The sequence below is a fragment of the Megascapheus bottae genome, chromosome 8 (genome assembly GCF_031878675.1).
Source record: "Megascapheus bottae isolate mThoBot1 chromosome 8, mThoBot2.hap1, whole genome shotgun sequence".
Lineage (NCBI taxonomy): Eukaryota > Metazoa > Chordata > Mammalia > Rodentia > Geomyidae > Megascapheus > Megascapheus bottae.
Window position 1 is genome coordinate 10,618,351 of NC_143516.1, and position 13,999 is coordinate 10,632,349.

Below are 13,999 nucleotides of genomic sequence, written 5' to 3' on the forward strand. Positions count from 1 at the left end.
CTTTCCTCATTCCCTACTTGTATGAAAGATTTGAAAGCAAGACCCTCATACTTCCTGTCTTGGAAGTTTTCTTATTGACAATAGTGAATCTATTTGGATTTCTGGTTAGAACTTTTTGTGGTGTGTGTGTGTGTGTGTATGTGTGTTTTCTGAACTCAGAGCCTATGGATGCCAAGCACTCTACCACTGAGTTGTTCTCTCAGCCCCACAACAGCTTTTTAAGCTGTGTCTGGGTCTATCCCAAGCCAGGATAAAGATAGAATAAAGCCAGGGCGCTGATGCCTCATATTTGTAATCATAGCTACTCAAGAGGTTGAGATCTGAGAGGCCTGGTTCAAAGCTAGGCTGGGCAGACAAATAGAAGATACTCTTATCTCCAGTTAACCAGCCAAAGGTCAGTAGTGAAGGTATGGCTTAAGTGGTAGAGTGCCAGAAAGAGTCTGGTACCTACACACACACACACACACACAAAGACAGACTGGAGGGAGCCTGGGTTGCTAGTAAGGTGGCAGGTTCTCAGTGCAGGCCCTGAAGGACACATCACATCAGGAATCTCACTGTATGTGTGCTTATAAACTTGTAGCTCTGAGTACACTGTGGTCATTTTGTCCACAGTACAAACTCCATTTTGCCATGTAGGGAAATAGTGTTTTTATTTTATATATATATTTTTTATTGTAATTAATAGAAGGGTTACATTATATTCACTAGATAGGAAATAGTGTTTTTAATCTCCAGGAAACATGCTAGTCCCCCACTGTAGACTGGGGTACATGTTTACATCATTCCACGAGGATCAGAGACCAGTACCAGGCAGACATGTGGAATTTATCATCCCTACCTGTCCCTGCCTCACATTTTAGATAAAGCTTTGCGTGTCATTAATGAAAGACTTTCTCTCAACAGGTTTGGGTCTAAGCGAGAATACAATACTGCTGGAGAAACAGGTCACAAAGGTTTTCCTCTGGTCTGACACAATTACTGCGGAAAACCTATTCAGGTTTTCCTGAGGGCTGACTATAGATGCCAAAAGACAGAAATGTGTTAAATGAAAATGACAATGTGACATCTTTTCCCACTACAGACTATGCAGTACAAAGGACATGTGTTTCCCAAGATATCTGATGTCTGCACCCAGAATCTACACTCATGAAACTCCTAACATATTCTAAATGATTACTTTCAGCTAATTACTGACAGCCACAAAAATGAGCATCCAGAAAACATATCACAGTGGATAATGACTTTGCCATGAACATGGATTCTCGTGTTTTCTATTTTCTTACCCATCCACATCTTTCTGTGGGTTTAAGGTGTTGAGGACCTTGTTGCTAAGAGAATCCTCAGAGATCTGAAGGGCGAGGCCATGGATTCTGGGGTTTTCATTAATCTTCAATATTTCGCTTATGATCTAAAAAAGGAAAGAAATCAGACTTGGGAAAATAAGACATGACCTAAAGAAGTTAATAAACAGTCAGTGATCTGCCACCTCAAGTAACAACAAACAGTATTATGTACTCCATGAAGATGAGATTAAAGCAGCTATCGACAGCATGATTCTATGTGTAAAAGTTCATTTAACCGGGGCCGGGAGTTTGGCCTCGTGGCTAAAGTGCTTGCCTAGCATGCATGAAGACCCGGGTTTGATTCCTTGGTACCACATACATAGAAAAAAGCTGGAAGTGGTGCTGAGGCTCAAGTGGTAGAGCCCTAGCCTTGAGAAAGTCCAAGGACAGTGCTCAGGCCCTGAGCTCAAGCCCAGGACTGGCAAAAAAAAAAAAAAAAAGTTCATTTAACCTAGCAAGGTTTCATTTATTTGAATTACATGAATCCAACTCTGTTCTCAAAATTGCAGTAATAAATATATTATAAGCTTAAATTAAAGAAAAAACAACTGGGAAAGAATAGGAAAAAGGTGACATTATCCAAAAAAATATATTCATTAACTGATTTATATAACTGTTAATCCCTCTGTACATCACTTTTATAAAAGAAAGGACTCAGATGAGGCACCAGTGGCTCATGCCTGTAATCTTACTCAGGAAGCTGAGATCCTGAGGATCATGGTTTGAAAAGTATCTATAATAAACAGCTAAATGCTAGATTGGAAGTATGGCTCAAGTGATAGGGCACTAGCTTGTGAGCAAGCAAATTAAGAAAATGTGAGCCCTTGAACTTGAGTCCAAATACTAGCCCCAAACAACACATGCCACTATTTACACACTTTTTTTTAAATCCTTGTTTAAGACTTTGGGGTAAAACATAGAGAAAAAGTCTATTTCCTCTTCTCATCATACTTACAAACGCTCGAAAGAAGCTTGAGATTTTTTTGATGACTTTATAGTTCTTACCACTGCATTCTCGCCAGAAATGAACAAAACCAAGTCAGTCTCAGCAATTAGGAAGGCTGAGATGGACGCTGAGATGGAGGCAGGGCAATTCCCTGTGACCGTAAGTGAACACCCAGCCAGTTTCCAGGCAGCAGGAACTGCAACCTGCTCAGCTCAGCTAGCATGAATACCTCCCCATACCACAACCTCTTCCCAACCCCAGCATCCCCACAGCTCCTGGCGCCCTCACTGGATCTGAATCATGCATAGGAATCCCTTCTATAGGCAGCGCATGGAGCCAGATTCAGCTAACGTAAAAGTGGTGGCAGCTAAGGGGTGCCTAGCTGCCTAAGTCTAGCCTACACATAGGAAGTCAGTGGGAGGAAGCTCTGGGGCACTGTGTTTGTGATATTCTTTAGCAAAAATTACTATGGTTTTACAACCCAGCAGGGGAAGAGAATTACATGCAGTCCACCAAACAAGAAAGTACATTCGTTTCATTGATTCCATATTCTTTCATTCAAAAATATGTTCCAAGCACTTGCTTTATGCCAGTTCTGATTACGAAAAAGAAGCTAACTGTGAATCCAAGTACCCTCATTTGCTAGATTTCCTAACAGGGAGATGAGACTCCTTCAGCCAAATGGTCAAAACAACATAATAGTAAACAAACAGTAATAATATAATAATTAAACAAGTAATAATATAACTAAATACTAATAATAACAATAGCAATCAAATAGCAATAATATAATCTTCAGAGAGGTCACTGTGAAAAACAACTAAGCAGGCTAAATGGGGAAGAGGGCTAACAGTGTGATAGCCAACCATTCAGAAGGAAGCAAGGGAACCATCTTTCCTCGTACAGAGATCTGGAAGACTAAAAAACCAAAACAAAAGCAATAATGGGGGAAAAAAGTCTTACTAAATTAAGGTTCTCCTTTTTAACACAAAAACATCATATAAATTTATTTTATCAGAATTTTGCCAAGAAAAAACAGGAGTAGAGGGAGAAATAGAATAGGGCTAGGGATTAATGTTAATGAATAAGTGATTCCTTGTTTAAAAACAAATCAAACGGGCTGGGAGTTTGGTCTAGTGGTAGAGTGCTTGCCTAGCAAGCACAAAGGCCCGGGTTCGATTCCTTGGTACCACATACTCAGAAAAAAGCTGGAAGTGGTGCTGTAGCTCAAGTGGTAGAGCTCTAGCCTTGAGAAAGTCCAAGGACAGTGCTCAGGCCCAGAGCTCAAGCCCAGGACTGGCAAAAACAAAAAAACAAGTCAAGCTGAAAGGGGTGTCTCACAGCTGTAATCCCTGCACGTGACAGCTGAGGCAAGAGGATGGGAAACTGTAGGTCAGGTTGAACTGTATACTAAGTCCCTTCCTCAGCAAACAAAAATGACCAAACAATACGTTAAACAAAGCAAAAATAAATAAATAAATAAATATCCCCATATCAGTAGGCAGAAAGATCTCTAGTTCAAGGCTAGCCTGGCTACATAGCAAATTCAAAGCCACCCTTCTAGACCAGTCTGGACTGCACAGCAAGATCTCAAAACAAATATATATAAGTACATAAATAAATGTCAAGGGCTATCAAAACCTTAAAAAAATGCCTTAAAATGCAAATAGTGAGTGTCCTTCAAATGTGCAAGTTTTTTTTCTTCTGATAATACTGATGTCAAGGTGCCTTAATATCTGTAGAGAAGTGTGGTCTAACCAGTTTCCTTTTTGCAATAGGCCCATGGTTTTCAAGTTTGAGAATAAATGAGTCATGGCCTCCTTGTATAAAGACTACATTTCCCATGCTCCCTTGCAGGAATGAGATTGAAGCCAATGAAATGGATGGTCCCCCAACACACACACACCCCATAAAGGGAAGAGGGTGGAGCTTGCCTTTATCTTTCCCTTTCCTGGCTACAGACCATTCCTAGCTTAATCTAGACCTTGTTATCTAGAAAAAGAGGGAAGTTCTTGACTCTCCTTCCTTTACTCCATGGTAACAAACTGCTTTTCCTCATAGAAACTGGACAGGACCACAGTTCACCTAAAACAGAGACTACAACCAACAAATGTGCCTCATCAGTGATTGCCTGGAGTGCTTATTCCAACTGACCAATCAGTAAAAAATGTTTCCTAACCAAACCAGTCAAGCCTCTCTCCTTCAGATGCTTCAAGTTTAGACTAGCCTCAGCCAAAGCCAGCACACATCTGCGCCAGAAAACAGGCTGGCCTCAGGGAATAAGACTCATCTACTGCCCCAACAAGGATCCTTTCCTCAGACCTTTCTTTTTGCCTTGCTTACTCATCCCTAGACAATAAACAGCCCTGTCCAACCCTGAGGGAGACTGCAGATCCCAAGGTCAGAGCACTTAACTACTGCAATGCAAGAAGACAGATAGCCATGATCTCAGTGCTCATGTCCTCACAGCAATGATTAAATACACCAGTAACCCTTCTTTCCTTTAATAATAATGATGCTGGCAATTCAGAAAACCCAGAGGGAAGCCATCAAGTGCCACATGTCTCCACAGTGTCTGGTACTATCTGGGGACTCACTGGGTATCTTGGGATGGATTTCCTTTAGTAAGTGAGTGGTGGTGGTGGGGGGTGTTTACCTAGTCCTCCTCCTCTTCATGAAACAGTTCCTTTCTGTTTCTGGGAATAATCTTCTCGTGTGTGTGTGTGTGTGTGTGTGTGTAGTGTGTGTGTGTGTGTGTGTGTGCTGATTCTGGTGATTGAACTCAGGACCTTTCACTCTTCCTAGTGCTCTACCACTTGAACCAAATCTCTACTTGCAGCTTTTTTTGCTAGTTAATTGGAGAAAGAATACCACAGACTTGAGTGCCCAGGCTAGTTTCGAACCTTGATCCTCTGATCTACAAGCATGAGCCACCAGTGTCTGGCAGGGGTGGCCTGTTATTTAGTGAAGATTCTGCTATTCAAGATTTTCAACTTACAGCTTAACAAAATAAATACTAAAAAGCTAGAAGTTGTGGTGTCAAGGAGTTGGAGGGGTGGTTAAGGGAAAGGTGGGGAGATGACTGGAGAGTGAAAGACATGAAAATAGATTTAGGAAATGGGAGGGGGAGAGTGGGGCTGAGGGGACATGATGAAAGGGGTGACACAGATCAAGATGCATTGTGTTCATAAACTGCCATGTTAAACTGAAACCCCTCTACACAACTACCTAGTAATGAAACATTTAATTAAAAATAAAGATTGTCAGCTGACGTGTTCATGAATTCTAACCTGTTCCTCACTGTCACAGCTAGCCAGGGGAAAGCCAGCCAGAAGAGCCGGCCCCAGGACTAGGACTGGGTACATGGCACACATTATCACTGGCACCAATGGCAGGCTGCTGCTCCCACACTGACATGACACCGAGGAAGGTGGTGGCAGAAACTACTAGAACATGAACCAGAGGAAGGGAACCCAGGTGTTTTCTATATCAGCTTCCAAAGGTGTCTCAGAATATCACCTTGTCCTGTTCTGTTGTGTCCAGAAATGTCAACGAAATGGTCCAAGGTCAAAGACCTGACAGGATAGAGCAAGACCAGAGCCAGGTCTCCAGTTGTCCACAGACTAACAACCCCCTTCTCTGGACGATACAGAATGAACAAGTCATGCTAGAACCCCTCTTCAGTGAAACATATAGGGAGAAAGACCGGCGAGCTACAGAGCAGAATGGACTGACTCTTTCTCCTGAAAACTGAACAACGACAAAAAGCCAGACCTGCTCCTGTCATAATTAGGAAATACTCACAGCTCTTCATGCAGAGGAAAGAAAGATGGAATTACCTCATCTTCTCCACTGTCTGGAGAGAGGCAGATGTGGGTGATGTTCAGACCAGCCTATGAGAGAACACAGACTTCTCAGTCATGCTAAGAGAATAAGACACAGTAAGGAATTCTAGGAAAGTAAAACAAAAACAAAAATGCCATCCATCCTTACCTCTTCAGCCAAACTCTGGTTGATTTCCTGCATCAAGCTGTCACCACCTGTCTAAGGGGAGAAGAACCGGAGAACAGAACAATGAGGAAATATCTCGACAAGGCTCAGAACAGGACACGAAGACCAGATTTATGATCACAAATGATCTAATTAAAAAGTTGATATGGAAAGTTCAAGGAAAAAAAGGTGTATTTCTTGGAAAAAAAGATGTGACTCACTTGTACTTATGAATATACTAATATCTGAGATGTTTGAATTATATCACTAAAAAAAAAAAATACACTGGGTGCTACATCTGAGGATTGCAGTTCAAAGTCACCCTAGGCAGGAAAGTTTTGGACCCTTAGCTCCAAACACCAAAAAGATGGACGCAGAGCTGTGGCTCAAGTGGCATAACATGGCTTGAGCCAAAAAGCTCAGGGACAGAGCTCAGGCCCTGAGTTTAAGCCCCAGGATAAGCATGTGTATACGCATATGTGCACCCATCCCCACACAATACTATCCCACACATTACAGGACATAGAAAGACATCATGTCAGCCAGGCACTGGTGGCTCATGCCTGTAATCCTAGCTACTTAGGAGGCTGACATATGAGAAACACAGTCAGAAGCCAGCCAGGGCAGGAGGGCAGGAAAGGTCATGGGATTCTTATCCCCTATTAACCACCCAAAACTCAGAAGTGGAGCTGTAGCTCAAAGCACTAGTTGAGGGGTGGGGACACTTACACATAGTCAATATCTGTCTATACACAAAGACATCAGTTTAAAGACCGTTTTTCTCTGGAAAGCCTAGGCAGGCAAGCCAACTCCCAGGCAAACTAGATCCTTAAACTATTTCCCCTGCACTGTTTTGCCTCAGCTTTCTCTGAGGGTTGTGTGATGCAGATCCCATTACCCCAAAGACTGTCAGGACCAAGAGGAGCACAGCAAGACAATCTGAAAGAATGGTTTCAATGAACCTGCAGGCTCTTATTCTGATCCATTCAGGACCAAGACCTACTGTAGCAGTCCAGCCACTAGACCCTATTAGTTTCCCAACCTTTCCCCCATCACCTCCCATCTGCCAAGCACTGATGAGCACACAGGCGACCACCTCCCCTGTGTAATATGATGGATGGGGATGTCAACTTTTGACCACAGGTAGCCACTTAGTCTCAGACAGAAAGATCCAAGGTCGCCAGTATCTAACCAAGCAAGTGACTACAAACCAAAACTTCAGCTGCTCTTCTTTGATGCCACAGCAGCTGATATTTGGCTCAGCAATTTTCTAACCGAAAGGCATTCTTAAAACAGCAGGAATGATAAATTCTTTAATAAAACAAAACAAAACAACAAAAAAAACCCCAGCAGGACTGCACCTCACTCTCAGCTTACCTGAATGATGGCAAGAACTGGCTTAAAGGTGGGGTTTTTCTCTTGCAATAAACTCAGCACTTCTTTAGAATTCTGGATGACTTCTCTATATGGAGAAATAAAAACAGCAGAGGTATTTTTGTGTTCCTGAGAACAAAGGATAGACATAACACATTCACTTACAGACTTTGTTTAAAAAAAAAAAAAAGAGGCACTGAGAGAGTGGTAGGGAGATCTCAAGGCAGCCAGGCAAAGTGGCTCACATGTGCCGGCCATCTCAGAAAGATGAGATCTGAGGATCCCAGTTCAAAGTCAATCTGAGCAGACAGTTCCATGAGATTCTTATTGCCAATTAACCAGTAAAAAGCTAGAAATGGAGCTGTCGCTCAGGCGTCAGCCTTAAGCAAAAAAGCTAAAGACAGAGCCCGGGCCCTGCATTCAAACCCCAACACCAGCACACACACACACACACACACACACACACACACACACACACACACACACACTTGTGCACATACACACATAAATAATAATCCCGTTTCTCCCCCATAGTCCCCTAGCACCTTTCCACAAAAAGCTTGGTTGGGTCCACGGAAAAAGAAAAGAAACAGGGTGGAGAGTGTGGGCAAAGATGAGAAGTGGTGAGAGGACCAGGGGTGGGCACGTGACAGGGCAGGCTGGATTCGAGGTCTTAGAGCTTGAAGTAGAAACATGAGGAGGGGAAGCCGCACAATGGAGACTCTGGGGACTGGCAGCACCCTATAGGGCTGCAGCTGGGTCGGTGATGAATTTCTACATAGCCAGGTGGGGTCACCTTCCCAGGATGCCAGGGCCCGGGCAGGGCAGAACACAGTGGGAAACAGGCTTTCTCTCTTGCTTGCCTCCCCCACCTTATTCAAGGCAGTATCCAATGTCAATGTTAAGATCTTCTTGTGATTTTCAATCACAACAGGGCAGCCTCTAATGACCCTGGGCTAGAGAGAACACAGAGCTCGGTAAATGACAACCCAGGAGCATCTACTTGCTTTTACACGCTTGGGATGAAGTAACTAATTCCCAGGGAAGAAATGGCATTCTAATGGCGTAAATGGGACCCTCGGGGGAAGTTTATAAATCACCATGTAATCTGTGGCTGAAAGCCGGTGATGGGTGACAAGATGCCCATGCTGCACTGTCTCCTAGCCTGGCAGGACTGCTCATCTGGCTCAGGCTGGGTGACTAGTTTTGCCTGGTTCTGGTTCCCATGACCTGGGAAGCATGGTAAAAAGAATAGGTAAAAAACCAAGCACCACACCCGTAATCCTAGCTACTCTGGAGGCTGAGATCTGAGGATTACAACTCAAAAGACAGCCCAGACAGAAAAGTCTGTGAGATTCTTAACTCCAGTGAACCATCAGAAAACCAGAAGCGGCTCCTTTGTTCAAAGTGGTAGAATGCTAGCTGGGCATGGGGGCTCATGCCTGTAATCCTAGCTACTCTGGAGGCTAAGATCTGAGGATCACAGTTCAAAGCCAGCCTGGGCACTAAACATGAGATTCTTATCTACAATTAGGCACTAGAAAATGGGAAGTGGGGCCATGGCTCAAGGGGTGGGTTGGTAGCCTTCAGCTGAAGAGCTCGGGGAGAGCGCCCAGGCCCAGAAGTCAAGCCCCATGACCCAGCCCCCTAAAAAAAAAAAAAAAAAAAAAAAAATCTCAGGAACAGGAACAGCTCCAGACCTTGAGTTCAAGCTCTACAACTGACAAGGGGGGGGGGGGGGAGAAAAAAGAAAAAGAAAGGTGTGATACTAGACTTGGTGGCTCACACCTGCAATGCTAGCTACTCAGGTAGCTGAGATCTGAGGACTGCCGTTTGCAGTCAGCCCAGGCAAGACAGTCCCCGAGACTCTTACCTCCCTCCAATTAAGCACCAAAAAAGCCAGAAGTAGAGCTGTGACTCAAGTGGGTAGAGTGGTAGCCTGTAGCGACAAAAAGCTATGGGCTAGCACCCATGCCCCCAGTTCAAGCCCTAGGATTGAGAAAGAAAGAAAAGGCAGGCAGGCAGGCAGAAGGGTAGGTGGGTAGGTTAGTTTGATTCAAGAAGTCAGGTGAATGGACTTTTTTTTTTTTTAAACAAGTGTCCAGTTGGACAGAGAGAGTGAAAACACAGCCAGATGTGGCAGTCACGTCTTTGGTTGATTAGTGCTGGCAATTAGTTTGCAGCCAGGGACTTTACCTCTTTACCTGCCAAACAGGTGTACTGCTAGGGCTCTTGGTCTTTTCCTTCTATCTAGACATATTACACCTACCCTGAAACACTAAACACACACCGATAAGGCCACTTTTCCTAGAAAATACCTCTTGTCTTGTCTAACCTTAATAAAATGAAGAGAACATTTCAGTAGCTAAGTCAATGGTAGGGGAAAAAAGAAAAAACTTCCTCAAGCTGTTAAAATAGTTGGAGTGTAACACTGTAAACACTGTAACCAACAAAGCTAATATTAGGAAGGAACTCTAGCTCCTCACAATGTACCATATGCATACATTTTCATTCTTCTTACAGGGCACTAAACAAGCAAGAGAAAGTTAGCATACACAAGAAATCTAAAAAGTAACATCAATGTTTCCAGTGAGAGATTTCCTTGCCTTAGGGCCTAGTTAATCCCATACTAAACAAACAGTGAAAAGCCATGTGTGTCTTTAGATGACTGTCAAGTGTAGCAAACAGAGTTCTAAGGTTAAAGATAGCTTATCACCTTGTTGTTTTATCATTATCACCTCTAACTACAGTGGATACCTCCAAGACTAGTGTCTGTGGTTCTCAGAGACTGGGTGGAAAGCTCTGGGTTCAGAATAACATTCCCAGTCTCAGAGTGGAAGGAGCTGGACTACTAGAAAACAATGCATGTGTAATTCAGAATGCCAAATTCATTTATCAGCCAGGGGTACTGGTGGCTCATACCTGTAATCCTAGCTGCTCAGGAGATTGAGATCTGAGGATCTTGGTTCAAAGCCAGCCAGGGCAGGAAGAGTCCACAAGCCTCCCATCTCCAGAAAAACTACTCACAAAAAGTGTGGTTCTGTAGCTCAAGTGGTAAAGCACTAATCTTGAGCACAAAGAGGAACAGGGACAGCCTCCAGGCCCAGAGTTCAAGCCCCAGGATCAGCACACACACACACACACACACACACACACACACACACATACACAAAATAATGATTTCTCACTGGCTTGGAGGCTAGGAAATCCTATGTCAAGGTGTAGGTGTCTGCTGAGGGGCTTCTTGCCACATTATAAGGTGACTGAAGGCAGATGGGATTTCCTGAGACACCCACTCTCACAGTGCCAGCATGAGTCCAGTCATGAGGCTTTCCTGTCCTGTCTCAGTCACCTCTTAATTTCCCTGTCAAACCCAAACTACAGCAGCAGGGGTTTCTGCCAGTTCTGACACTGCTGTTATCTCCTGAACTCTACCAGGTATCCACAGAAGGTGGATGAGCAGCCACAAGAGATGGCACTGCTCCCTCAAAGTCCTCGAGGTCATCCAGTCACCGTGTGGAGCAACAGGTCACTCCTCAGCACTTGTTTCATGTCCTTGTATCGGGCACTAGCAGCCTTGGGGGTTCCAGTGGTAGAGAGCCCGCATGGCAAGTGGAGGTTCAATCCGCACTACCGCAAAATAAACAAGCAAGCAAACAAAACAAACACTTCCCCAGAAAAAATCCCTCTGTTCTGTGTGTTCCCATTTATGCTGGAGTGACCTGGCAGCCTGACTTCATAAACGGAACAAACCCACAACACACACAGGGGTAAAGCCTGCAGGCGCACTGACTCACGGTGTCTCAACCATTTCCCCAGTGCCCCCCACCACCCAGGCTTGGCACTGCCAAGAATAATGAAGAGACAGTTCATTTGGGCGGGTAGTGGAGATAAACAAGAAACATAGGGCTAAGAACTTCCAGGAAAAGGGCCGGCCGTGGCCGGTGCTGTCCAGAACATAACACGGGGCGAGGGGCTGCGGCGCACGCGAGGCGCATCAGCCGTGGCTCAGAGCGCCCAGAGTCAACTGCAAGACGCAGGGAGGAGGAAAGCGGGGAAGAAATGGGGAAGAGGAAGGGGAGAAGGGAAGGAAGGGAGGAAAACCTTTTAGAAAAAAAAAGCTCGGGGGGTGAGCAGAGGTGCAACGTGTCCAGGACAGCGCCCTGGACCCAGCCCACCCTCAACCCCTCTCCCGCTCGGGAGCGGAGATCGGGGGCCCAGGGGTGCGGGCCTGGGGCGGGGGACCCGGCGTATTTCCACGATTCTCTGGATCCGCAACAACGGCTGCACGAGCACCTCGGTGCCACCGACGCCCGGGGGCGCGCCCGCCGCCACCTCCGGGGGTCCCCGCGCGGACCTCCGGGGCGGACCCGCCATCACCTTTCCAGACCGTGACCTAAGCGGGAACTTCCTCGCCCCCCGTGCGGGGTACCCTCTTCCTCCCGCCCTCCTCCTCCTTCCCTCCCGCCGCGCTCCGGCCCAGGAGGCGCCGCCCCTCCCCAGCCCGTTCAGCGCCTGCGCGGTTGCATCAGAGCCCGCGGCCGGCGGCGCACGTGGAGCGGGACGTGCGCTCCGTGCGCACGGCGCCAGCAGAGGATGCTCGCGCCCGATCCCTGGCCCCGGGGCCCCCCGAGGACCCCGGTCCTGCTCGCCCCCGGTCCTCCCCCGGCTCCCCCCGCCCGGCCTCCCTCGCACACCTCGCCGCGTTCTCAGCAAGTTGGCAACAAGCAACTCGCGGAACGCCCCGCAGATCGGGCGGGACCCCGCAGGGGCCGGGCGACCCCGCCGCCCCATCCCGGAGCCGTGGCCGCCGCTCCGTGGTCGGGCCCCTGGGCGCGCGCCCGCCCGGTCGGCCGGCCTCTCACCTGACCGTGGAGTCGCCGACGGGAGGCGCCGGGCTGCCGGGGCCGCGGCTGCTCCAGGCCCGGCCGCCCGCGCTGCTGGCGCGGCAGGGCACCCGGAGGCGGCGCGGCGGGCCCGGGGGCCGCGGCGGGAGGCAGAGCTGGCGCAGGACGAGCGGCAGGCGTGCGCTCATGGCGCGGCGGGGAGCGCGCGGAGCCTCCGGGACGCGGAGATGCGGAGCCGAGAGCGGGCGCCGCCGCCGCCAAGTTCCTCCCGAGGGTGGCGCGTCTGGGGCCGGAGGGACGCGCGGGCGGGTAACGGGGCGGCGGCCGGGAGGACCGGAAGCCCCTAGGGGGCACTGCACCTACGGGCCGTGACGTGGGGAGGCGGGGGCCTGCGGGCGGCGCGGACCAGGCGGCTGGCCGGGGGCTGCCTGGAGTTTGCTGGGTGACTCAGCTTCCCCGGTCCCCTCCCTCCTCCTCGGAGCTGGCGCGGTTTCTACACCAGCCCGAGCCGATGAGCGTCCCGAGTGGATGGAGGGCGTCCCGGTGGAGGTGGCCGGGGCCAGGTTGGGTGGTCATGTGCAGGCTTAGTTGCCCGGGAGCGGCCACTTAACCTTTGTCCACCCTCCGCTCCTTTCCAGCCACCCGTCCAACCTCAACCAGCATGGTGGTGTTTAGATCAAATGGAGTGATGATGTATAATCTCCAAGCCCGTGGGGACTGGCAAATCCCGAGTACGCTTGAGTGGTAAGTGATTCTCCTAAGAGACTCTGGAGGATGGAGGGACAGAGGGAGAGCGAATGCAGCGGTGGTACTTGGTAGACACTGTGTTGAAAATGAGCAACTGTTCAACTTGTGGGTGGGGATGGGAGGGGGAACCTGGGAGAGAGCAAGGAAAGAAATGTACGCCTTACCTGACTTGTGTAGCTGTTAAATTAACAAAAGTGGTCAGGGAATGTGGCTTAGTGGCAGAGCGCTTGCCTAGCATGCACAAAGCCCTGGGGTTTGATTTCTCAGTACCACCTACACAGAAAAAAAGCCAGACATGATGTGGCCGAAGTGGTAGAGTGCTAGCCTTGAGCAAAAGAAGCTCAGGGACAGTGAGTTCAAGCCCCAGGACCAACAGACAGAGAGGGAGGGAGAGGGAGAGGGAGGGAGGGAGGAGAGAGAGAGAGAGAGAGAGAGAGAGAGAGAGAGAGAGAGAGAGAGAGAGAGAGAGAGAGAGAGAGAGAGAGAGAGAGAGATTGGGAGAGAGAGAGAGATTGGGAGAGAGAGAGAGAGAGGGAGAGAGAGTGTCTCTGGTTCTTTGCCTGTGTTATTGGGATTGGGACAGACATCATTTGATACCCAACAGATGTAAGGAATTGAGTGTTATTGGTTAAATTTCCAGCCAGCCAACAGAGAGGCCCACTGAGCTTTATTGACGGGACTCAATAAAGCCTACCTCTAGCCAGTCCATTTTTTTTTTCTTTTACCTATAAGTAATCTTGTTCTGTTGT

General features: G+C 47.7%; 1 protein-coding gene across 1 annotated transcript in view; it reads right to left on the minus strand.

The window, feature by feature from the left end:
- Mthfd1l (methylenetetrahydrofolate dehydrogenase (NADP+ dependent) 1 like) overlaps positions 1-12,691 on the minus strand; it is a 130,953-nt gene extending 118,262 nt beyond the window's left edge. Inside the window, exons 1-5 of the mRNA XM_090337964.1 lie at positions 12,522-12,691; positions 7,660-7,744; positions 6,286-6,336; positions 6,132-6,185; positions 1,287-1,411 (exon numbers count right to left, since the gene is read on the minus strand). Coding sequence (XP_090194090.1) covers positions 1,287-1,411; positions 6,132-6,185; positions 6,286-6,336; positions 7,660-7,744; positions 12,522-12,691 — 485 coding nt within the window. The remainder of the gene's footprint in view (positions 1-1,286; positions 1,412-6,131; positions 6,186-6,285; positions 6,337-7,659; positions 7,745-12,521) is intronic.
- Positions 12,692-13,999: the final 1,308 nt, after the last annotated feature.